General features: G+C 40.9%; 1 protein-coding gene across 4 annotated transcripts; it reads left to right on the top strand.

Moving 5' to 3' along the window:
- The first annotated feature begins 8490 nt into the window (after positions 1–8490).
- On the top strand, positions 8491–12717 carry LOC148862825 (putative inactive poly [ADP-ribose] polymerase SRO2). Of its 4 annotated transcripts, none has more exons than XR_016109185.1 (7): positions 8516–8778; positions 9037–9931; positions 10070–10308; positions 10430–10566; positions 10686–10781; positions 11873–12109; positions 12365–12717. XR_016109185.1 is itself a non-coding variant. In XM_088975163.1 (6 exons), exons 2-6 carry the CDS (start codon positions 9342–9344, stop codon positions 12401–12403), a joined length of 1101 nt encoding a protein of 366 aa, XP_088831289.1. In that variant the 5' UTR covers positions 8491–8778; positions 9037–9341; the 3' UTR covers positions 12404–12717. The 4 variants fall into 4 exon arrangements, 2 of the variants coding, with proteins under 2 accessions (XP_088831289.1, XP_088831290.1); XR_016109186.1 differs by having other exon boundaries at positions 8521–8778; positions 9153–9931; XM_088975163.1 differs by lacking the exon at positions 11873–12109 and having other exon boundaries at positions 8491–8778.
- The last annotated feature ends 13989 nt before the right edge of the window (positions 12718–26706 follow it).

Here is a 26706-nt window from a genome sequence, read left to right as displayed (position 1 = left end):
CTTTTGGCGGGATCCTAGGCCTAGGAGGTCTCTCCTCCGCGAGGTCGTTCGCTCCGGCGGTAGGGCTTGGTCCGCTTCGTGGTTGGGTGCTAAGGGGGAAGCGACAGCTGGGCCTGAGGCAAGGAAGGAAACTGCTACTGGTATTGGTATTGGGAGACCTGATGCAGCACTTATTGTTAATAGAGTTGGAACTGCTGAAATTATTGCATTTGAGCTTGCATGGCTCGCATGCATTGCATTAAGTCCTCCAACTGGTTCGGGTTGTCCACTAGGGGCACAACCGAGGGTTCAGCAAAGGTTGCTCCAACCGTGGAAAGGAGTGGAGCGACTGCGGGTGCCACCGTGAGAGGCACGTTCAGACTAGGAATCCCGTCCACGAAGAGGGGGACGATGAACTGTCCAATACAGATAGTGGGAAGTTGGGGTTGCTCCCCCGAAGCGTTCTGGCTAGCACCACGTCCGGCGTTGCTAGAGGAGGCCATGAATGCCGAGTTTTCAAAAAGAAACTATAGAAGCTTAGAGGAAGGCTTTTTGAAGCGACTCCCACAGACGACGCCAAATAATGTTGCGCAATCTAGGCACTCCTAGCTGGCTGCTGACTGGCTCCTAGTTGGAAATGGACGACACCTGAGAAGAAGACGGTGAAGAATTCCTGGGGATTTGCCCGGTGGGATTACTCTGATGCTTAAGTTAGAATGCTAGGGAAAATAGTAAAGAATGTAAAGAGGCTAAGAGTGTAGGTCGCGCTAGATCACTGAGTGTTCAAGATTAGCTCGAGAGCAAGTAAGATGATTCAAGATCCAAAAACCAGATCAGATCCCCTCCTCTTCGACTAAGGGGCTCTTATATAGGCATTCTTGTCAAATTGGGCGTAATTGCCACTGGGCTTCTGTCATAGCCGTTATCTGCCAGGGCTGCACAGGTGACCGTCGTAGGGTACTACCCAATCGGGTGACTGACACGTCCTGGGAGGACAGACACGCCACCATCTGTCGAGAGACAGGGCGTAGTCTGACGAGTACAGTCTTGTCAGATAGAAGCTTCCTGAAAGCATCGCGTCGCTTAGTCGCGAGCTACTTTATAGCGAGCTCCTTAGGGTACTTCGAGGTGACCCCTCTCAAGGTTGCCTTTGGGGCAGTTTTTCTACCTAAGTATTGGAGCGAGCTAGTTACCTAGCTCACGAGCTGGGATAGACATGTCTTGGAGTATTCCCTTTCAGTAGCTCAGGGGACCTCGAGCTTGTGTAGTAGCGAGCTCCCTTTATAGCAAGCCATGGTGTAACGAGCGGCCCTGTGGGCTGGTTACTTAGTCGCGGTTAGACTGTGGTGCTGAGCTGTTGCTTGTGTTGAATCATATCCACGTGTCATCGTCCCAAAGGGTTGGGTCAAATCACACTCCATCAATCACCGCTGCAACCTGCAACCTGCAACTCGTCACAGCAATGGCATGGAGGTGATAATGGCAGTGAGCGACGGCAGTTGCGTAAAGCCGAGAAAAGAGAGAGAGACCGACAATGAGACTGGCTGCGCTCCACCAACTGGGTCCGTGCCTGCACCGTGATCTTCACTCACTCGCACAACGCCATTGTGCGCTCATGCTACTTCATCTGGGAAACTCACCAGCCCTCGTGGTGTCGTCGGCTGACAGAGCTCAAGAAATCATGGAAATACATGACCTCATCTTCTCTAGCAGACCCCAAACGAGCAACGCTAGGCGCCTTCTGTACAATTACAAGGATGTGGCAACTGCACCTTACGGTGAGTACTGGCGTCAAGTTCGTAGAATCTGCGTTCTCCAGCTTCTTAGCGTGAAGAAGTTGCAATCATTTCGATCGGTGAGAGGAAGAAACGACGCTTTTAATGGAAAACATCCAACACTCCTATTCTTCCTCAGCTTCTTCGTCTGCTCTTGTCAACCTGAGCAACGCATTGGTTTCTGTCACGAACGATGTAATCTGTAGGGTTGCTTTGGGGAGAAAATACAGTGGCATGGAACGGGAGCAGATGTTGAGAGAACTCCAGGATCCACTGGGAGATGTCAGCGTGGGGGACTTCATTCCGTGGCTTGCTTGGGTGGATTATGTTAGAGGAATGAAGAGCAGAATGAAGAACTTCAGTGTCTGTCTCTCTATTTTCTCGGTTTTACACAACTGCCGTCGATCACCGCCATGCCGCTGCTGTGACGAGTTGAAAGTTGCATCGGTGATGAAACGCCACCGTCGCGTTTATTCGTTCGTAGGGAAGAAACGGCAAATCAGGGAGATTTTCGTAATTTTAATCGGTAATCGAAATCCAAATAATTTGAGGTATTTAGGTGACGGAAATTTAACGCCGGATGCTAAATTATCCCAAATTGGAAGTTTTAAGTACTATTGTCGCGATTTAATATACGAATATTAAATTGGCACTCGACCTAATCGAAAATTTTCTCTTTTTTTTTTTTTATTGTATGATTAGTTGTATGACCCTCCCCCGAATCAGAAAGGCGGGAAAAGAATTAGTACCTCTGGTTTTTATTTTCTTTATTTTTAATCCAATTTGTGGAGGTACCTCTGCCTCTGGTTTATATGGAGGATTTGTTATACTGTGGTTCCGGCATCATGTGGATAATTAGTCCGTCATCAACGGTGAGCCACATATTACACTGCCTACCATGTGTTTTTCATTCATGGCCCATCGAATTCTTTGGTTTCTTTTTTATTTTTTATTAAGCTTTTCCAAGCATGTGGGAGTACGGGGACAGCTGACATGGCAAAGTATTCATTAGCCACTCAACTACTGACACGTAAGAAAGTGCCTTCATAGCGGTTCAACGCTTTACGCTCTTTCTCTTTCTTTAGACGTCCTTTTCAGACAAGCTGTTTCGTGTAAAACAATTAGCCACGCACAAAGGAAACGGTGAACGAGTTATGGGCAATAACCGATGAGCCGTTCCGCATTTGATGACTTATCTCTGAACGGTTCACAGATAAGTCACAATAGCATAAAACAAACAAGAGAGAAGAATGAGGATTGTATTTGGGTTTGGAGACCCACACCTTCGGACCTTCGGATCTTCGGCATGTTCGTGCACCGCAAGATTAGGGCAGCAGATACACGTTATGGCCTTATGGAACAACAAGCACTTTCACGTTGTCATTTGAACTTTCGATTTTACCCCCATCTTCTTTGTGCATTTCTTTTTCATTGAAATCCATTATAAACCTGTAATTGAAAGGAAGAGGTTGGTGAAAATGGGGATCTCAAAAAAGGAAAAGGAAAGAAAATGGGAATCTCATGTATCCAAGCACACCTCAAACCTTTTGGTTTCTTTCCCCTTTTCTACACAAAGATGGTCGATTTCTAATTGACTAATTGTTTCTGTCTCTCTACAGTTAAAGAAAGATCATGCCATGGAATGAGAGAAGGTTGGATTAGAAGAAGATAGAGAAGGAAATCGAGACTCCTTTGTGGTTACTGGTTGCCATTTGCCAGATGTATTAATCAATCATCACATTTATTTGCTATAAAACGGTGGAATTCCTTTCTTTTTTTAATCACCACTGATGTAAAACGGGATCATCCCAATTTAGGTTGTATTTGGTATCAATTTTATTTTTATTTAGCGTATAATCATGGTTTTTAAAATTGGACCGGACCGGACGGTCGGACCATAAAAATTGGGAACTGATCACTTCCATTTTTCCTCAAAATCGTTGATTTTGATTAGCAAACCGCTGAACCGTCCGATTAACCACTCAAACCATTTAAACCATTTGAATGGTTTTGACCATTTTTCAATTTCTTTTAAATTTTTTTATTTTTTTTTAAACAGGCCAACCATTCAGGTTGAATGGTCGGACCGTTCGAACCAGTAACGGGACCCCTGACCAGTTAAGTCACCGGATCGATTTTAAACACCATGCATATAACTGTTATTTGAGGCTATTCATAGGTACCCTGTACTTTAGCTGAGTACCAATTTACATATTGAATCGTTACTGTTTACATATTGAATAAGTGCCAGGAAAAAAATAAAACGTCAAATTTATCCTCCCCTATTCTTCAAAATTTCAAAATAAAATCTAATTTATGAAAATTTTGAAGAACCATCCACCGAGTTCTTCAACGTGATGCTTCTTCAATGGGATGATCTCCGATGTTGGTGCATCAGCTTCCCACTGCCACTAATGAAATCAAATTACGACACTCTAAGGAGAGCTGTAACAATCTCCAGCAAGACAAAGAAGCTTTACTTGTTGAGGTAGTTGACATAGTTGCCGTGGTGGCCAATTAGCCGGAAGTAGTTTTTCATCAAAACAATTGATCAAACAAGCTCTTACGTGTCACTAGCGGTCATAATCCTTAATTAAATCGTTGAGAGAGAGAGAGGATGGAAGAAAAATGAAATTGAGTGGAAGAAAACTTCAACTCTTTAAGTCTACTGTGTGCGTTCTATTTGTGGATAGGTGATGAGGACGGAGAAAGTACGTTCTATTTCTGGATAGGCGATGAGGATGGAGAAAGGAAGAGTAGATCTAAGGACTTGATGTCACTGCAATGGACTGGAGTAATTAAGCAACGAGACTCCACTACTTTAGCAACGAGACTCATCTATTGCAACCGAGTTGTTCCCTTGCTGTTGGGTAGGCAACCATTTCCGTGGAGGGTTATCGGAAATTGCCGCCACATCGGTTGTGTCAGTTGAGCCACAGGATGTTGGATCTCATTGATTGCGTTCATGGAATTTCAGCTATGCACAAAAATAAAAAGGAAGATGTTGGATCTCTGAAACAATCCGATGCGGAGATACAAGAGTTGAAACCATTTTCGGTACTGGACAGATTGCCCAATTCACTGGAAGAGATGGAGGAAGAAGAGAATGGTAGAATGCCCGAGCATATGAGGTCCTCCAAAGAGTGCTGAATTAGTGTCTGTGACCAATAATCTTGCTCCGACACTTGGCCCTGAGTTTGTTTTGTTGTTCAAGACTGTCCTATTCATGTCTCCAGAAATCGGTCCCAAATTTGAATGCCCTGCACCTGTAATGGAATGGATTATTTTAATTAATATTAACTGTTAATGATAATATCAATTCCCTTACCTTCTTTTTGTGTCCCTGTACCCTTGGCGCAAGGTGCATGACTCGCAACAACAGTGAACCAAGCAGTCGGCACAAGGGCTTTCTTCAACAAGTATTGCTGCTTCCGCTTTGAGCGATAGAAGCACGAGTATAAAAAAGGACAACCGATCACAAACCGGACAAGAGTATAAAGCACTTCATTGGTTCCATAGGCTGCACTAATTCTATCTTTATTTATTGTTAGGTGTTAGCATCATTTCAAATTCGAAAACCCATAAACTCAGAATTCACTTCATCAAAGCAGTTTAATCATTTTACTTACAAGAGGTTCGTTTGCCGATTGTCTCCGAAATTTCAAATTCAGAAACCCAGAAGCCCAGAGCCCACCACTTCATCATAAAAAAAAGGAGGTTTCTTTGTCGGACTTGCTGAAAGGAAGAAGACAATAAAGAAGGAGGAGAAGAAGAGAGAGAAGGAGAAGAACAAGAGATAGGGAGAGGGACAAAGGGTGATGTTGAATTTTAAAAAATGTATACTTCACGTCGAGTCATGTGTGTACGGATTTTGATAGAATATTAACAAATGCTAAGATAACTGTAAAGCTAGCCAATTATGGAAAATAATAAGGATGGTTTAAGACAATAGTTGAACATAAAGGATATAATTTGTCAATTAACTAAACAGTAGGGGTCCACCTAGGAAATGTTCCAATAAATTTGAGTTGAGCAACTTTGCAGATGGTTGGGCGATGAGAAAGTAAGTGTATTTGTTAGAGAGACCGATAGCAGTGGATCCGACCTTGGTACTGAGAGAACAAGTTAGCCGTTAGAAGACATCGACAAAATTGGGTTGTTGGTTGATTATTTGTTTAGTCCTGTTGTTGTTTCTTTAATAAATGTTTCAAATGATATTTCCTTTGAAAACTCAGAAAAATTATTTAAAAACAGTTTTTTTAGGCTCAGTTTAGAAGTACAAATACAAATTTGTAGTGCAAAACCTTGTATTTTGTATTATTTTGTATGTATTTATATAATATATATTTGTATGTGTACTCCTTCCAAACGATTTGAGTGCAAAACCATGACAGTGCAAATGATTTGAGTGTAAATCCTGATATATTTTTATTTCAAATTTTAGCTTATTTTATTTGATTGCAGTACAAATGAAGTAAATTAAGACATGAAGCAAAATAAAGTAAAATCCAAAACAAAATTAAACAAGAATTTGCATTTTTTACATTTGCACTCCCATACATTTGTACTAATGCAAATAAATTTGCACTACAACCAAACGCAACCTTAACAATTAAGTGCCATTAGACACCATAAAGTGTCACCGAATAGTGAAAAACGCCCAAATATTAGGAGAAATATAAAAAAAAAGATATATTCTTTTTTCAAACAAATAGTTTTCACAATCCAAGAAAAATGCTTCTTTGATCAATGGTTTAACCAAACAACATTTTAAATTCTATTGAGAAAATGCTTATGTGGTACTGAGTTGGTGTCGTCTTTCGGGTAACAACAATAGAACCATACAAATACCATCTTAGTCGTCATCAAAGTACTTGTCAAGGCCACCTCTAGAACATATTTACATAGATTTGTGATGCCACTTTTGGGCTTGTTCACTTTTCAATAAGGTACTTATCGAGATAAATGCAATTATTTGGATAAGTTTTTTTTTCTGGGAAGCACTTACTCAGGTAAGTGTATTTATCCATGTTCTTTTATTTCCCAAGTAATAAAAGGATATGACCATTTTAACCATAAAAATTCATTATTAAAAGGGGCATTTTTGCCCCATTCAAGTGTTGGAAACTTTTCCCTTGGTGGGAAAATTATTTACCCACTAAGGAGATGGGTATCACTTACTCGAGAAAATAAATTTTCCCTAATCCCCACATTAATTTGAAACAAGAACATGGGATTCTGATCAGTGGGAACCAAAATCCCATTGGCCAACTTTCCCCCTCTCAAAATCCAAAAAAAAGAACATTCCCTTGGTGGCAAAGCAAGTTGTGGATCATGTGGCATTATTGGTGGTTTGTGCAAATGGGTTCAACCGTGAATTTATGGTACCAGAAAAATATGATATCCAAAGAACTTGTGACCAATCAACCGCTATCAAAGACATATTAGCCAATCACGTGGTATTTGTCAAAATTCACCTATCACCTGGTATTTGTCAAAATTCACCCATAAGTTTTGATTGGTTAAAGCTATTTCAATACCATATTTTTCTTGAGATAATAGATTTTCTATGTTCAAATAGATAATTTTAAAAGAGGAAAATTGAGAAGTGAATTGTATGGTTGGAGAGATTTAGAGGGAAGTGGAAACGGAGAGAGGAGAAATATAGGCGAATTTTGAGGTTAGCATTTTCCTCTGTCTCTATATTGTATGGTTCTGAAAACTGAACCAAATCGGACATCAGACCAATTAACCCGAGAACTGTGCAAATAACCAGTTTCGTTTCATCCTAAAACCACTCAATGGGTCAAAAATTGTTGACTTGATCAACGACCCGCTGACCTAACTAGTCTATTTATCGACTTAAACAATAGTTTTTGGTTATTTTTATTTTAATTAAATTTTTATTTTTTAAATCAGAAGGAGTCATTCATTCAAACTGAATAATCGAATCATTCAACCCAAAAACCTGTAGCCAAAATGATTCCATGTCTGGTATAGTTTTTAAAACCTTGCTGTATTGCTTTACATTTTCAATTGAAAAATGTTTCAAAGTTCGGATGTTAGATGAAAAAGAATCTAAAATCATCGTTATGAACTTATCATAAAGAAAGTGTGTGTTGTGGTCATGGCCTTTTCATCCTCACCATAACCGTGTTCAAGTTTATGGAGGAAAGGGCCCTTGACATCTTCAGAGCCTAAGCCGTGTTCTAATGGAGAAGATGAAATTTATCATGGGCATTTTTAGAATAAAAATCATTTTAAGAGGTCAGATGAAATTAAAGGGGCTGCTAAAAAACGTGATTGATTATTCTTTTTTAAACAAAAACAACTGTTATATCAGCAAAATTGTATGTGGCAGTTGCTTTTATTTTCCAACACAAAACCAACCATTTTCCTTCCCACTAGGCCACTAACAAAATCAAAATCAATCATGTCGTGGTTTGTGGAACACGCCCAAACTGTAAGGAGCATTTTGATAAATTTGGTAAAGTATAAGGGTGTCTTAATAAATAATAAAAAACAAGAAAGAAAACAAAAGAAAAATCAGTGAAAATACATTACGAAAAAACTCAAAAAGTTCGTGCAGTGTTGCTTTGCAGCCTTTGCTCCGTTACTCCGTTATCCGTAGGAAAAGACGAAATAGAGAAGGGTAAAAAGTAAAAAGTAAATACAATAAAAATTGCGAATCTCTGAACGACCGACTTTCTTCTCTCACTCTCTATCCAAAGTCCAAATAAACATGCGGCGGCAAGGAAATCAGTTTGCGCCGCACCGCCAAAAGTGGGAAAATCAAACTTCGGCGGTTTTCGTAGTCCCGTATATAAACGTTTCCTCACCTTCCTTCCTCTTCTCCAAGCGATCTGCGATTGTGGTTTGTTATTTTTTTGTTGGTTGAACACGAATCATTCTTCGACCCCAAGAAATCTTCGTTTTCATTCTCTTCATCTGTTTCTTACACTACGCACAGTACGACCTAAAAGAGGAGGTGCGGTATCACACTCTTCGGTTCAAGCTTAAAGAGGTTCGTTCTCCATCACCTCTTCTTTCTTCAACATTGTTTAGTTTTTATATGGTTTTTAACTGTTCTTTTGATTTAAGTTATGTATTATCTCACTTGGAATGTTGTTAGCACCTAGGGGAGATCGTTCATTACTTTTTTTTTTTCTTTTCTAGTTATCTTGGCCTTAGTGTATATCTCTTTTGTCTGTCATTTGAGAAAGATTATGCTGTTCTGTGATTCTCAGAGGCCGCTTTAATTATCTTGATTCGTAATTTCCAGGTACGAGAGAGAGAGAGGAAGCTATTCGTACTACTTCTGTCCATATATTTTAACTGGCATCTTTAAACTTGAGGATGATTTGTATTCGTATTCTCTTTTTCGGCACCACTTTCTAGGATGGAGAATCCGATTCGGCAATTTGGATGTCCTGCTGGCGAATCCCAATCTTGAATCTGCAATTAAGGAGCTCGAATTTGCTTTTGGTTGCTGTTGCTATAGGCTCTTTCTCTTTACTCGAGAGTGTGTCTTGGAGAACCCTTAACTTCAATTGCGTGCCTCCAGTTTTTCATTAACATTCAGCTATTATGGAGAATCACAAGCAGAAATGTCAGTTACAAGTTTTTTCCGTAGGAATGGCTCACGATCATAGTTGTAGTGGCTTAGTTTCTAACAATTCGAGAACAGATGGATCAAGTGTACATACAGAGTATATTGATTTTGGAGATTCAGTGTCAGAGACTACCCATGATCGGGAAATATCAGTTTCCGACTCCGAGAGTGGTACTTGCAGTGTCAGCACTCGGGAGTTTCGGCTCTTCAGTGGAAATGAGTTGATCAGATTGGAAGAAGGAGATAAAGAGCACAGCGTCATCAAGCAGAGATTCCTTATGGGTATGGGATCCGTTCGTAGTCTTACAACAATTACGAGTATACACAAGAACATTTATTCAAGTTTCCAAGGGCTAGCTCGATTGCAATCCTTCAGGATTTTCTCGCAGGCAATGTCACAAAAGTGCCACGGGAATCCAAATATTAAATTTGCTTGGTATGGCACTTCTAGGGATGGGGTGGACAGGATCATCTCTCATGGTTTTGGTCAGTCTGGAAGGCCTGAGAACAATGGATTGTACGGAAGTGGGCTCTATCTATCTCCTGAGAATTTTTCCTTAGACAGGTATGCTAAAGTAGAGAAAAAAAATCGCAGCTCCCCTTGTTAGGGGTTTGATGAATTCCTCCTTCATTTTCGCAAGTTCAACACATAAAATAAATGCCATCTATGTATAGTTTCTTATTTCTTTTTCATAATTTGCAGTGCGTTATCATCAACTCTCAATAACAATGGTCTACGACATGTCTTGCTTTGTCGAGTGATCCTGGGAAATATGGAAGAGGCCCATTCTGGTTCAGAACAGTTTCATCCAAGCTCCGAGGAGTTTGATTCTGGGGTTGATAATCTGTTAGCTCCTAGAAAATATATTATTTGGAGTACACATATTAATACTCACATCTTGCCAGAATACGTTATAAGTTTCAGTGCTCCTTGCTTGGAAGGTAAACGATTTGTGCGCTGCTGTTCCCATTTTGAATGAGATTTGGGTTTTAATTAATGTGAATCAGAAGTCTGTGTTGCAGGACGTTGGACTCATCTATTTTCTATCTCCCAACTGTTCAGGGTTTCATAGGGTACAACAGCCAGTGGTAAAACCCACCTCAGCTTGGATGCCGTTTCCTACTTTAATCTCTGTGCTTGCGAGGTTTTTACCTCCTACTACCATTCGTGTCATACAGAAATATCACTATAGTTACAGAGTAAGCACCTCCAAGATAATCTTTGATACCTTCATATTTGAATATACAAGGGATATAGAGATGTTTGTCATTCTATCATTCCATCGGGTGCTTATACCTTGTCAATTGTGGGTGTGCAGGAAAAGAAAATTACCAGGGAACAACTTGTACAGAAAGTGAGGCAGATCGTGGGCGATGAACTGCTTGTTAAAATAATAAAATCTTGCAGGGGGAAGGTACACTTTCTCCCTAAAAAATAGATGCTAATATCATTTTGAAGTGCCTATTTGTGGCGGTGAAAATCAAAGAATTATTTGCACAGCTAATAACGTTTTGAGGTGACCATTAGGTGCAAGTCTTGCACAATTAACTTGGATTTGCTTAGATTAATAATATTCTTTTTTGTCTAGAGGATTAGAATTCCCAATGTAATGAATGCCTCGGTGGAATCTTATATCTTTTACACAATGTAATAGAGAGAAGAAAATAAACACATTAGGAATATTATCAGGAATTACAGAGTTGCACTCTCCATAGAAGAAAATATTTTTGTCTTTCCTTAGATGCCCAAGGCTCCATTTGTTTTCAGTGTAATTTCATTTGCACTTAATGCAAAGACACTGGAGTTCAAATAAAAAGATTGCAAATTCTAATTTATTTTTGCTTCAGAATTTACTAATCTTCAGTTTTTATTTTATTTCTTTACAATTACAAACAAAACAAAGTGAGTTCTAAGCCATTGTATGGAGTATGGTTGTCCAGTCGGGGGTGGATTCAATTTCTTTACGTTGTTATCTTTATTTCCTTTTATATGAAGTCCGTTTTGTGTTGTAATTTGAAATTTGAGAGCAAGCTATGGTGCTAATTTAAAGCCTTTTTGATTGCTCGAAAATTTAGTACAATGTCTTTGCTATGTGCAGTGGTGAAATTCTATACTCTGTTATTATTTATTTACAGGCAGAGATAGCCTGTTTTAGTTTCGTGGGGCTAAACAACAGTATAGCCCATCTCCCGTATCCATAACCCACCCCATCCCCGCCGGCAACGGGATTTGATCGAATTCGGATTAGCCGAAGGCTTTGACTGTTTAACGGGCTGTCGAATTAATAATGAGGTTTATTGTCAGTAATAAATTAATGGGTCCCAGTGTGAAAGGTGTGACCTTATTACTGGTGTAATATCTTATCATTGATTTCACAGCCCATTAAACAGCTAAAGCGTACAATTAAACCTAGAATATGTTTTCATGTTATGTAAATTATGCCCATTATATGATGTCATGAGGTTCTCATCGGTCCCCAGTTGCCTTTGTCATATGGAATACTAGATCTGCTACACATGGGACACTACGCACAAGCTCTCAACATGATCTACAGCCGCACATCTTAAGCATGATTGATGTCTCAAAGGTAAAGAGTGAAGAGCACGAAACATGTACGTCTGTAAATCAAGTTGAAAGCTGAGTGGATAGCATCGTGTGGGCAACCGATCCATTCCCGTCTCGTCATATGCGGCTGCAAGGGATGAGGCGGATGGAACATTACATTGGTCCAAAGTCATGCTGGTGAGATGGGCACCGTCTTAGGAGAGTCTTGGCATATTTGTGGGCTTTACTGGGTTCAACCGGTCCGGGGGGGAATCAATTTGTAGGGGATTTAGAGGGGTCAGTGGAGGATGGTTAACCATATTTGCCTGCAACTGTCTGGTTCAACTTTCATGATCCACTCTTTATAGGGTTTCGCTACTTTTAATTATTTTATTTACTGGGTCAGTTGTTATTATCTTTGGAGGTTGAAATTTGAATATTGTTTGTTGCCAGCAACTTAAAGCTTCTTCGCCGAGCAGTGGCTCCAAGTAGTACAGAAGAAACAAGCGGGCTGAGTGAGTATCCAGGAAATAATTGCATCAATCAAGAATGAAGAGAACTTGTTCGATGAGGCAACCGACGGTGGTGCACCAAAAAACAAAACTATAAAGGTGGAGATAACAAATTCAGCGGATTCCTGAATAAACCAGTCACTTGTTTGGGGTTGGGGATATGTGTATTCGTGTCCCGTACCTTGCATGTAACTTTTTTGTTTTTTCCTTCTGTAAAAAAAAAGAGAAAAAAGATAGCTAGTTCAGTCTCAGAAGAATAAGCAAGAGGGTATTTGGTTAACAGTAACCGATTTCTTTATTCTTTTTTTTTCATGGAGATGGAAACGGGAAGGGTCAGGGACTCGGGGCACTAATCGGATGAAGGGATCAGCGTATGATAATGTGGGTTGCTGTTCTTCTTTTGAAAGTGGTTTTTTTTTTAAAAAAAAAAAAAGAAAAAGAAAAAACTCAAAAAGAGATGGTCAATGATTTGGTGGGATCAGATCTTGTTTGTTGGAATTGACCTGGAGTAGTCAGTGGGCAGCAGCAGTATGGGAGAGGGATTAGGATTGAATTTTGAAATTGATTTGGTCACATCTCGGGGCCGGGGGCTATCTCCGAAAACCAATCCAGGGTGCCTTGTAGCCTGTGGGCTATTTCCAAATCCGGATGTGCTGCTGGTATTCGCTTTCTAGTATGCCGATAGAAACTAAATAAAGGGATATAAGGGCAACTTTTGGGGTTTAATATTATTAAAAGTAATATTTTTAATTTTTTTTTTAAAATAGATTAACTTTTTAAAATAATATCAATAAAGGGCAAAAATACTATTCATCATCTTCTTGTCATTTGTTCATCAGTGTCATCATCAATGCTATCATTCGCCGTTGCTTTCGCCCATTTCCGCCTTCAACAACGTTGTTGGAGGTGGTGGCGACAACATTGGTGGTCATTTCTTTGCCCAATGCCACCACCTCTGCCTCTGCCTTCGGCAATGTTGCCAGAGGTGAGTGGAGACAAAGGCGGCGGCAGTGGCGTTGGGCAGAGGAATGACCAACGTCGCTGCCACCTTCGGCAACGTTGCTAGAGGCGGAGATGGGCGATGGCGGGCGGTGGCGCTAATGAACAAATGGCAAGAAGATGAACTGTGTTTTTGCCTTTTATTGATATTATTTTTAAAAAGTTAATCTATTTTTGTTTTTTGTTAATATTACTTTTATTGATATTAAACCCCAAAAGTTGCCCTTATATGCTATTACCCCTTAAATAAATACTCCCTCGGGATTGACCTAGATGTGTAAATCGGGACTTGTGACTCGCGCAAGAGCGAGCTGTGCCATGTTGCGTGACGAGTCAGGCCATGGGTGCCCGTGCCAGGCAGTGATCTTGGTCTCAATGGGCTACAAGCCATGCGGGCTTGGGCCGTGGGGGGCCAGAAAGGCCTAGACCTTTTTGAAATCTGATCGGCCCAAGAAATCAACTGATGCTGAAGAAATAAAATCAAGGTTAAAATACGAAAACCTCCCCTGAAGTTTATGACAATCATAAAAACCTCTCCTATAGTTTCATTTTAGCAAAAACCTCCCCTCTATTTCTGACAAAATCAACAAATACTTCCCTTCCGTCAATGACCAAGATAGAAAATGTTAAAGAGATGACCATTTTTTCAAAATACCTATTTTACCCTTTCTCGAACACTGTTCATCTTCTTCCTCACACGCACAATGACAGAATGGCGATGCACTATTGAGGTTGTCGACCATGCTTAGATTTCAGCGGTGAGTATCGGAGATCGAGCGAAGTGATTGTGAAGGATCGGAGAAAGTATCTGATGGTTGTGGTTTCTGGTGGGATGAATCAACAGAGGAATCGAATAGTTGATGCCGTTGTGATTGCTCAGATTCTTGGTGTTTCTCTGGTCGTTCCAACCTTGCAAGTCAACGTGATATGGGGAGATGAAAGGTAAAGATAGTTTCATCAATAGAGACAGAAACATTAATAAACAAGAGAAGCAGAGATGAACAGTGTATTGCCATTTTGTCGTTGTTGGGAGAGAGAAAGAGAGAGAACCGGAGGGAAATTAAAGAAGAGGGAAGGTTGGAGGGGGGAGTGCACTACCATTCTTCCGTTGTGCATGTGAGGAAGAAGATGAACAATGTTCGAGAAAGGTATTTGTTGATTTTGAAAAAAATGGTCATCTCTTTGATGTTTTCCGTCTTGGTCATTGACGGAAGGGAGGTATTTGTTGATTTTATAAAAAATAGAGAGAAGGTTTTTGCTAAAATGAACTATAGGGGAGGTTTTTATGATTATCAGAAACTTTAGGGGAGGTTTTTGTATTTTACCCTAAAATCAAATTTGAAATCTGAAATCCGGATTCCATCCTTGCAAAACCAGTTGGAGGGTCGGAGATGCTCAAAGGGTTGTGAGGATGGATTTTGTTAAAAACGAAATCCGAATTCTAAAATCTGAGGTTTTTGGAGGGTTAGAGATGCTCCTTTGATGGCCCAAGTTAGCAAAGTAGTGAGCCAACTGGTTGGGCTTCTATTGTAGATGTGCGCGTAAGTTACCTCTACTTGAAAAACTAGTGGACTTCTGTCTTAAAAGAAAAGAAGAGAACTAGATTTGAAGAGAAGAAGGGAAGAGAGAGAGAAAGAGAGGAGAAGAAAGGGATTCGGTTGATGATATCTGTCGTCCCATACACTTCTTTATTTATAGCTTTTGATTCCTTACAAGAATAGGAGAAAAACATAAAATCCTATTCCTAATAAAACAGAAAATCCTAGTCCTAATCAAACAAACACATAATATGGATAAGGCCAGTCAACCCAACCTAAAAGGAAATTAAAACATAACTAGATGTGGGTATGGAACTACACACACTAGAACCTGAGTATTGGTATGGAACCCCACACTCGTGGCTTACTAACTATTTCTTCACTCCCCCTTAGGTTGGGAGTAGATATTTGTCATGCCCAACATGCATAAATCTATCTCCAGTTTGATTTTTGTGACTGCTTTAGTGAAGAGATCAATTAACTACATGTTTGAGGCAATGTAAGGAAGGCATACTTCTTGGGATGCGACTCGTTCTCGTATAAAATGTCTTTTAACCTCAATATGTTTAGTCCTGTCATGTTGTATTGGGTTGTGGGCAATATTAATTGTAGCTTGATTATTGCAATACAGTATCAGAGGCTTCTCATAATCAATCTCCAATTCATTAAGCAATGATCTCAGCCATAACACTTCTACAACACCATTGGCCATGGATTTGTATTCTATTTCTGTACTGGAGTGAGCAACAACATTCTGTTTCTTGCTTCTCCAAGAAACAAGGTTTTCCCCCCACAAATGCATAATATCCAGAGATAGACTGTAGACCTCCTGTCATTAACACATTTAGCCCAATCTGCATCTGTATACACTTCTACTTTCATACGACCATTATTCTTGAAGAGTATACCTCTCCCTGGACATCTCTTTAACTAGGCAATAATCATTTCTACTGCAAGGAGGTGGGTGGTTCTAGGAGAATGCATGTATTGACTAACAACACTGATAGCATAAGAAATATCTGGTCGAGTTAGGTAGAGATAAAGAAGTTTCCCAACCAACCTTTGGTACATAGCGCTGTCCTCAAGGAGTTCTCCACTTTTTGTACTTATTTTATGGTTAAACTCAATAGGAGTGTTAGAGGGTTTCACTCCTAACTTTCCAGTTTCTTTCAATAAGTCCAAAACATAATTACTTTGAGAGATAAAAATGTCATGCTTAGATCGAACTACCTCAATTTCTAGGAAGTAGTGTAATTTCCCTAGGTCTTTTACTTCAAATTCCTTGTGAAGATGTTGTTTAAGGGTTTCAATTTCACTAATGTCACTCCTTGTTATCACAATGTCATCTACATAGATTGCAAGTAGAGTCAAGGAATGACCTGTCTTCTTAAAGAAGAGAGTGTGATCTGACTAAGCCTGTATGTATCCGAATTTGTCCAAAGCTAGTATAAACCTATCAAACCAAACTCTCGGAGATTGTTTCACCCCGTACAAGGCCTTCTTCAAAAGGCAAACTTTCTTTTCTTGCTTCTATACTATAAAAGCCAGGGGTAACTCCATGTATACTTCCTCTTGCAAGTCTCCGTTGAGGAAGACATCCTTAACATCCAGTTGAAATAGTAGCCATGAGAAGTTTGCAGTAATGGATAGAAGAACTCTGATAGTGTTCATTTTTGCAATAGGTGCAAAGGTTTCTGTATAGTCTATGGCATAAGTTTGTGTAAATCCCTTTACAACCAATTTGACCTTATACCTCTCTATAGTACCATCAATATTATATTTCACAATAAACACCCATATGCATCCAACAGGTTTCTTCCCTTCAGGCTGATTAAGTAGTTCCTGTGTGTTGTTCTTGACAAGAGAATCCATCTCTACTTGCATTGCTTCCTTCCATTTAGGTATCAACAAGGCTTCTTGCACATTTCTAGGTATGAGAATAGTAGAAATAGATGTCAAGTAAGATCTGTAGATTTATGAGAGATAATTATAGGAAAGGAACTTGGAGATGCAATGGGCAGTGGATGAGGTGCAACGGTGCTTCCCTTTATGAATAGCAATTGGAAGATCAAGGTCATCTGATAGTGGAGGCTAAGCATTTGTAGAAGTGGGAGTAGTAGTAGTATCTGGATCTAGGGTTGTAGAAGATGTTGGGATTGGCTTGGGTTGCTATTGAGTACGAGAATCAACCTGCCGCTACCACATTCTGTAATACACTCTTAACTCTCTGCATTTTTGACACCCTCTTCACAACTCTCCCCCTCAGTAATTGGATAGGTAAAGGAACTTTAGGGCTAAAACTGAAATCCCTTCTTCACTACTCTCCCCTTGAAGAGAGGCCTTATAATAGTAGGGCATATCCTAAAAAAAGGTGATATCCATTGACACAAAATGCTTCCCTTAAACAGGCTCGTAACAGCAATATCTTTTTTTGATTTTGTGCATACCCAAGGAAAATACATTTAGTAGCTCTGGGATCAAATTTGGAGTGAATAGTGAATAGGTCCCTATTTGGATACAGAAGGCTGAACGGTGTTTACATGTTTAGAACCTGCAAAGGAACACTGTTAATAAGGTATACGGCTATACGGATTGCATCCCCCCAGAAGTGTATGAGAACATTAGAGTTGAGCATGATGCTTCTGGCTACCTCTAAGTTATATCTATTTTTTCTCTCATCAACATCGTTTTGATGAGGTGTACGAGGATAGGTGCTCTAATGAATGGCCCCATGATCAAGGAGATAGGATGCCAAGGGTTTTGCAAAGTATTCCATGGCATTATCAAATCTAAGAATTTTGATATTGGTTTCAAATTGGGTTAGGACCATCTGATGGGAAGCCTGGGTCAGAGAAGGGACCTCATCTCGAGCATACATAAGGTAGACCTGATGAAGGAAGATTTGGCTTGACCTCGTAATCACTCGACACGTGGCAAAGACAATAGCTCGGCACAACAGCGTGCCCAAGGCGCGAGCAACGAAGGGAGGAACCAACAGTTCAAACTCCCTACCAGTAGTCTGAACTCCCTATTAGGAGCCCGAACTCCCTATAAGGAGCCCGGACTCTCCTTTAGGCCCCGAGCCACGCAAGGCAACGACTCGAACTGGCCTGCCCCATGATAGTTTGGGACACACCTCTATCCGAACTCAAGACTTCACCTCGCTCACCATTCCAGCACTTCGCCTCCAGAACGTCGAACTGAACAACCGTACCATGCCTGACACCGAGGAAGTTCGTATCCAGAGACGGCGCACCTGACTGACTTGGGATCTGACGCTTGACAGCCGCACTTCAAACAGTCACCTACCATTGCCACCTGCCACTGCCATCTCTAGTTACAGAGACGGCTCCGACAAGGAACAGTGGCGGTTCTGTCCCAATAGAGGGGATGACACCCGAACTGGCAAAGCACAGAAGTAATTATACCCGACTTGACAGAAGCCTCAGAGTGAGAACAAGGTATGTGAACTTTGCGCCATCTAGTTTTATCTTGCCTTTGAGAGAATTCTAACTTGAGCTTTGGAGCAATCTCATCGGGTTCCCCCCAGAGTTTCCTCATCTTCTCCATCACAAGTTCCCTGTAGCTCTGTTCAGAGGCAAGGTCGTTGATAGATAGGACCATCCGGATTGCGCACCATCAAGACCTATGAAAAATGGGTATAATCATCAACAAATAATAAGAAATATCTATACCCTCCCACTGTGGGAATATGATATGACCCCCAAACATCGGTATGTACAATTTGAAAAGAAATGTTGCTTCTTTTATTACTCAAAGGATAAGAAGATCTACTATGTTTTACAAGGTCACAGTTTTCACACTTTAAACTGGACACTTCTACTGACTCAAATAAGTTTGGAAAAAGACTCTTTAAAGACCCAAAAGATAAATGACCTAAGTGGTTGTGCCAAAGCATAATCTTACTATAGGACTAAGAGACAAACAAATTTCCTAATTTACTCTACTCCCCCTATAAATGTTCAAGCAAGTAGACTCCATTCATCTCACGGCTAATCCCAATCACTTTCTTCGTTTCCAGATCCTAAAAAACACACCAATCAAGGAAAAAGGTTATTGAACAGTTTTGATTTTTAATAATACTATTAACTAAAAGTAAGTTAGCACTAAGCTTGGAAACATGCAAAACTGAGGATAAGGTGATGGCATCAGACAATCTGAGGGCCCAACTCGGCGACAACACGCTCCCGAATTCCCCTTGGGCTCCCGAGACTGAGGGCCCAGCTCGCGTATAAGCGGACCTAGAGTAAGCGGGAGCACTAGAGTAGGCGGGAGCCCCCGTGTGAGTAGTCTCGTTATAAGGGGCCCTTGCCACTTCTTGCATTGGAGGAGCCACCTCGGGCTCCCTAGGCGGATCCTCTGACGAGTAGTCTGGTACCTTGGGCTCCGCATCTTGGGGCAGCTCAGCACGAGTTCGCTTGGCAACTCACTTCCTCCTCTTCATGCCTTGAAATAGGTGCCCACCACGAGTCCTTTCTGAGTCCATCACACCTGCAAAAAAGAATTCAGCATCAGAAAAAACAAAAGAACAAAGCAAAACAAGAAACCTCTAAGCAAGGAACCTACCCGAACTTAGACCGGCCACAATGAGCTTGGCCTCCTTCAGATACTAATGGCATTTTAGCCCTAGCCGTGCCCATTTCCGGAGGCCCTTCATTGTCTCTTTATCAAGCGTAACACCGGAGTCAGGGGCGTCCATCCCCCACCCGGTCTGAAACGGCCACCCCAGTACACTTCGCACCCCGAAGTAGTCTCGCTTCCACGCTGGGACCTTGTTGGGGAGTTCATGTAAGAGCTTAAAATCCGAGCGAGGAGACAGGTAATACGCCCGTCTACACCCGGGAAGGAGACCCGCTTGCTTCTTAAGCATTAAAATAGAAGAGAATATCTCCAAGTCTAAAGGAAAGCCCTATTCGCAAAATAGTGAGATTGTCCACACCAAGTTACGAATGGAGTTCGGGTGAAGCTGGCCGACAGTAATGCCGAAGCAGTTCATGACCTCAACAAGAAGGGGGTGGAAAGGCAGTCGCAGCCCCGCAGTGAGCTGCTCCCGGAATATCACGATCTCTTCAGGACCGTGTTCCCAAGGAAAACTACCCGAAGGTATGAAGTAGGCGTACTCCCCAGGCAAGTTGTAATAGGTAATAAAGGATTGGAGACCCTCAGGCGTCATGGTCGAGGGACCAAACTTGTCTAATGTCTGATCTCGATGAGAGGTGGATGCCAAACTACCGGAGGCGACTCGGCCTACGGGTTCAAACTCTTCCTCGAGCTCTACCTTCGGTTCGCTAGGACCACCATGGGATACAACTCGGTTTGTAGAACTTGCATCTGACCCACTTGAAGAACCGTCTGAGCTATCCAAGCTAGACATCGAGGAGAAAATATGGATTCCAAGAAAGTACTGACCCAGAAAAATGCTTGAACAGACTACGGGAACTGAAACATGAGCAAAATACCTTGAAGGCGAACTAAAAGCTTGGACGCGAGCTGAAACTTGGACCTAAGCTCAAGAAGCAAAGCGTAGAAGTGACAAAGCAACTGGGGTCCCCCACTATTTATACCCACAGTGACCGAGAAACAACAACACAGGTCAAAGCCAATCCGATGGCCCGCAGTCGCGCTGACCACACGTCCCTTGAGACCGAGACGTGATTGGCGCACGTCTTTCTGAAACTAACAGAACGTCTGTGCACGTCTTTCTGAAACTAACAGAACACCAGTGCACGTCTCCTCACATTAAAAGCGGCAGTGGCGCGTTTTTTCAAATTCGAAAAGACCCACTATCATGTCTCTCAGCGGCGCGCTTTTTTGAAATTTGAAATAAGTGCGCGCCGCCACGTCTGTCAGCATTTGTAGGCAGGTTGGCACGTTTCCCGTCTTTGGGGCGCTCGAGAAACCCAAAGAACCCTGACAACGCACCTCACGCTATCAGTAAAAAACAGTTCAAAGCACGGGACAAATCCACCTGCCACCTCGCGAACTCCTCGCGCCAAGGCAAGTCCCTTAAGCATGAGGAGTGGGGGGCAATTGATGAAGGAAGATTTGGCCCGACCTCGTAATCAATTGACACGTGGCAAAGGCAACAGCTCGACACAACAGCGCGCCCAAGGCGCGAGCACCGAAGGGAGGAACCAGCAATCCGAACTCCCTACCAGCAGTCCGAACTCCCTACTAGGAGCCTGAACTCCCTACAAGGAGCCCGAACTCTCCCTTAGCCCCCGAGCCACACAAGGCAACGACCCGAACTGGCCCGCCCCATGACAGTTCGGGACACACCTCTATCCGAACTCAAGACTTCACCTCGCTCACCACTCCAGCACTTCGTCTCCAGGACGCCGAATTGAACAACCATACCATGCCTGACACTGAGGAAGTTCGTATCCAGGGATGACGCACCTGACTAACTTGGGATCTAATGCTTGACAGCCACACTTCAAACGGCCACCTGCCACCGCCACCTGCCACCGCCATCTCCAGTTACAGAGATGGCTCCGACAAGGAGCAGTGGCGGTTCGGTCCCAATAGAGGGGATGATACCCGAACTGGTAGAGCACAGAAGTAACCATACCCGACCTGACAGAAGCCTCGGAGTGAGTGCGCGAAGTGGTTATAAAAAGCTCCCTACCCCCAAGAACAAGGTGTGTGAACTTTGCGCCATCTAGTTTTATCTTGCCTTTGAGAGAATTCTAACTTGAGCTTTGGAGCAATCTCACCGGGTTCCCCCCGGAGTTTCCTCATCTTCTCCATCACAAGTTCCCTGTAGCTCCGTTCAGAGGCAAGGTCATTGACAGATAGGACCGTCCGGATTGCGCACCATCAAGACCTATGAAAAATGGGTATAATCATCAACAAATAATAAGAAATATCTATACCCTCCCACTGTGGGAATATGATATGGCCCCCAAACATCGGTATGTACAATTTGAAAAGAAATGTTGCTTCTTTTATTACTCAAAGGATAAGAAGATCTACTATGTTTTACAAGGTCACAGTTTTCACACTTTAAACTGGACACTTCTACTGACTCAAATAAGTTTGGAAAAAGACTCTTTAAAGATCCAAAAGATAAATGACCTAAGTGGTTGTGCCAAAACATAATCTTACTATAGGACTAAGAAACAAACAAATTTCCTAATTTACTCTGCTCCCCCTATGAATGTTCAAGCAAGTAGACTCCATTCATCTCACAGCCAATTCCAATCACTTTCTTCGTTTCCAGATCCTAAAAATCACACCAATCAAGGAAAATGGTTATTGAACAGTTTTGATTTTTAATAATACTATTAACTAAAAGTAAGTTAGCACTAAGCTTGGAAACATGCAAAACTGAGGATAAGGTGATGGCATCAGACAATCTGATGTCTCCCTTGTCAAAAATTGGTACAATGGAGCCATCAGCAATAGAAACTTTGTTTCTTCCAGAGAATAAATAATAGGTGCTAAATAAAGTAGATAAGCTGGTCATATGGTCCGAAACACCTAAATCTATTACCCAAAAAGGTCTAGTATTACTTAGGACAGAAGCATGACATGCAGTAGCTCTTGTACCTGTATGAGCAAGGGCTGAAGTAGGCTAAGCAAGTGTAGTAGTTGAAGACTGAGATGTAGATCTAGAAATACCAGCTTCTTTCTCTAGTTGTGTTAGTGCAGCCCGAACAGCTGCTAAGGCATCCAAGGATGTGGAAGATGATGTATTAGTTATTGTATTAGCACATCCCTTCTTGTTTCTAAGTCAGGCTGGCATTAGGTGAGAATGCAACTTCCAACAGGTGTCTCTAGTGTGTTTGGGCTTCTTGCAATGATCACAAAAAATATCTCTTTTGTCTTCCTTCTTCACTTCCTTTTCCTTTTCTCCTCTAGCCTTGAATTTTGTTGCTGCTAAGGCTATTTATGTAAGCTAAAAAGATAGCATACCTTCTTCATACTCTCTTCACTGTGGATTAATGAGTTGGCTTGAGATAAAGTCACACTCTCCCTAGTGATAAGTTGTTGTCTTGTAATATCAAAATCTAAGTTTAGACCGGCTAAGAACTCAAAAACCATATTTGTTTCAATCAGTTTTCTATATGTTGCTACATCCTTCTAGCTTTCCCATTCAATAGTTTCCAAGTGATCAATTTCATGCCAAAGGGATTTTAGAGTAGCAAAATATACTGAATCTGGTTTCTCTCCTTGCTTGAGGTTTTTCACCTCACATTTCAGCTCATAAGCTCTAGCAACATTGAGGGGTCGGGAATAGGTCTTCTTCATGCTGTCCCAAATCTCCTTTGCTATTTTTGCCCAAAGATAGTTTCGGCTAATGTGGGGCTATATAGAGTTGCATAGCCACATTTCAGCTCATAAGCTCTAGCAACATTGAGGGGTTGGGAATATGTATTCTTCATGCTGCCCCAAGTCTCCTTGGCTATTTTTGCCCAAAGATAGTTTCGGCTAATGTGGGGCTATATAGAGTTGCATAGCCAGGTAATCACCAAGTAGTTATCTTGAACCCATCTTGGATGGTATATATCTTCCTTGGCTGGTTCTTTTGTGTCTCCAGTTACATACCCTAATTTTGCTCTGCCCCTAATGGCCATCATTGCTGATTGGGCCCATTCCAATTAATTTGTTCCATCAAACCTAACAGTGATGATCTGGAAGGAATTTTCTTTCATATTACTAGTCCCAAAATCTTCCCCTTGAGTTTTCACTTCACTTCCAATCTTTTCCATACTAAGTAGATCACAATACTCTAAGAAGGAAAAAGTTTTCAACAATCCAAAAACTGATATCAACAAAGAATGAAAAAAGGAGCTTAATTTTAGTTAGTCAATTGTTCCTTCAAAACTGTAACTTTAATCAAGAATACCAGAGAAAAAAAAAAAAGCCTAGAAACTGATTTCAGTAGGGAACATGTCTTGATTTTAAAAGGAGCAAGGTAATCTTAGATTTTTGCTACTAAAAGACAGTTATCTATGATCGAATAACCTTTAAAGGTTGCACCTTTTTCAGAAAAGAAAGTTGATCATAAAGAAATCTTGATAACTTCTATCAAGTTACCTTAAAGGTTGTACCTTTCTCAGCAACAAGAACTCGGATTGACCTCTCTGGTTTGAAACTTTATCCTTGATCGAGCCCAAACTCTTTCTCAAAATTCTGATCGTCCTCTTGGTTTGAAACCCTATCTTGGTTGAAATTGATCTCTGATTCATCCTGGCCACCGGATCATTCTCCAAGAATATTTCTTGGGCAGTTTTCAATACTCCAGTAACCTCCAAGAACCAAGCAGCTGCTGTAAAGATCTTGATCTAATGGATTTTCATGTAGCAGACTAGATCAGGCTTACATGAGAACCCTAGTTTTTCTCGCCAAATGCTCTAATACCAACTTGAAAAATTAGTGGATTTTTGTCTTAAAAGAAAAGAATAAAAAGAGAACTAGATTTGAAGAGAGAGAGAGATGGGAGAAGAGAGGAGAAGAAAGGGGTTCGGTTGATGATATCTACCGCCCCATACACTTCTTTATTTATAGCTTTTAATTCCTTACAAGATTAGGAGAAAAACATAAAATCCTATTCCCAATAAAACATAAAATCCTAATCCTAATAAAACAAACACATAATATGCCAGCCGGCCCAACTTAAAAGGAAATTAAAATATAATTAGGTGTGGGTATGGACCCACACACACTAGAGCCTGAGTGTGGGTATGGAACCCCACACTCGTGGCTTACTAACTATTTCTTCACCTCCAATACTCCATCCGGTATTGGCTTTAGCTACTCATGTCAACCACTTGAAAAAGACAAGTTGTTGTGTGGCTTATAGAATATTTCAATACTTTAATCAAATAAACAATAATGATAGTTTTGCTAGCATCGGGTTATATTCTTTTTGTAAAATAATAGGGTTATACCGGTGATTCGGAGTATTGCTTATTCTATATAGTATAAAAACACTTTAACCTCTCATTTCATGTTTGCTATGATCATATAGTATTAAGGGTCATAAAGTGAAATAAATGCCAATACAAGGGCGTTCTGTGGCAACAGTTCATTCTCTTATGATATAGGATGGTCAATGCTCTCGTAGGCTAGCATTTGCCTATTCAATATTGCTAATCTGATTCTACACATAGGGTTGCAATATGGGCCAATTAGTTCAAAAAAGAAGGGTTGGGTTGGGGTTGAAAAATATGAATTCAATTGAGGTCTTGATAGCCCAACCAACCTAAACCTGACTTAACTTTATAACTTTATATTTACATGTATAAATACTATATAAATACGTATTGATGCATGCAAGTACTTATGTATATAGCTATGCATCCATAAATGTATGTATCTACATATTTATGTATTTTTCATTATAAGTATTTATGCATTTATTTATATGCATACTTTATACATAAAAATGCTAATATTGAATTAACATGAACACAAAGTCTAGGAAATAAGTACATTTGGCAAAAAGAAATAGAGAAGTCGGACCAACCTGAGACTAAGCTGAATCCAACCAACCTGAAGTCTTAGGGATGAGTTAGGGGTTCAACAACTCAGTTAGAATTCACCTCAACCCAACTTAATCCGGCCCAATTTACACCCTTACACACACACATGGACTGTGTAAGCCAATAATCATCATTATTTTAAGTCTTTATCTTAACTACAAGGTGTTGATTGCATGAATCCTATTTTTCCATTTCATTCTATTAGATATTATATCCATTGTTAAATATGAGTGGTTAATTCATTTTTTATGATTCTAACCCATATCCTTTTTGGTTTGCTTCTAGTTTTAGACCTTTCAACTGTCCACAGTTCTTGTAAAAAGTCTTTTATGTATGTGGCCAAATCATTCTTAATCTACTTTCCTCATTTTATCATCTACTAGAGCTACTCTTAGATTCCTTGGAATGATTTCATTTTTGACCTCTCATCTTTTCGAGTCTTTTTCCACCTCTTCATATTAATATATGCATTCTTGCCACACGTATTCTTCGGACATGTTAAAAACTGTCCAAAACTGCTCCATGCAGCATTGTTGGCTTTACAACTATTTTATAAAATTTTACTTCCAACCGATCGAAGTGGTATTTGACTATTATACAAGACTGGATGCACTCCTCAATTTTGCTCATCCAGCTCTAATTTTAATGGCAACATCCTCCTCAATTGTTTTCTTGTCATGAATTATTGAATTAACACAACGATAAAAAAGGTTACATTGACTTGTCTCCTCTGTTGCATAGCCTAATCAAGAATATATAGGTTAGTAGTTTAGTACACCATACAATTGGTACTTTGTACGGATAACTGATGCGTTCACTCTTGATTGGCTTACACATGCAGATCCCATCATGTAAGGAGGATCAAACCGACAAATTTACATTGCGAATGCAAGTTGGTCCATGCATGCATCGTCGAGTTGGTTTGGGACCGGTAGACTCCTGAACTGGATCCGACGCATTGAGCCACTAGGCTACTTGGCAGAGGACCATCCAGTCATTGCGCTCATGTTTAACGCCTAACAGGGCAGACCAACCAGTGAGATTCTCCATGGTAAGGTCAATGGACCTAACGAGTATCTTGCTGTCATGTGAACCTTACTGTGCACGGGTCCCATGTGTACATAACACACTGGCACACTGGAGTGTTTACTTGTGATTGGTCAAAACCAGATTCCCACATTGGTATAGGCAACAGATGCTGTGGCCCCATAATCACCCTGTAATGTGTTACGTGT

This window comes from Nelumbo lutea, chromosome 3, assembly GCF_056320005.1.
Source record: "Nelumbo lutea isolate HS-2025 chromosome 3, American lotus-T2T, whole genome shotgun sequence".
Lineage (NCBI taxonomy): Eukaryota > Viridiplantae > Streptophyta > Magnoliopsida > Proteales > Nelumbonaceae > Nelumbo > Nelumbo lutea.
The sequence above is the reverse complement of the archived record's forward strand: the minus strand, read 5'-3'. Positions and strand labels throughout refer to the sequence as shown.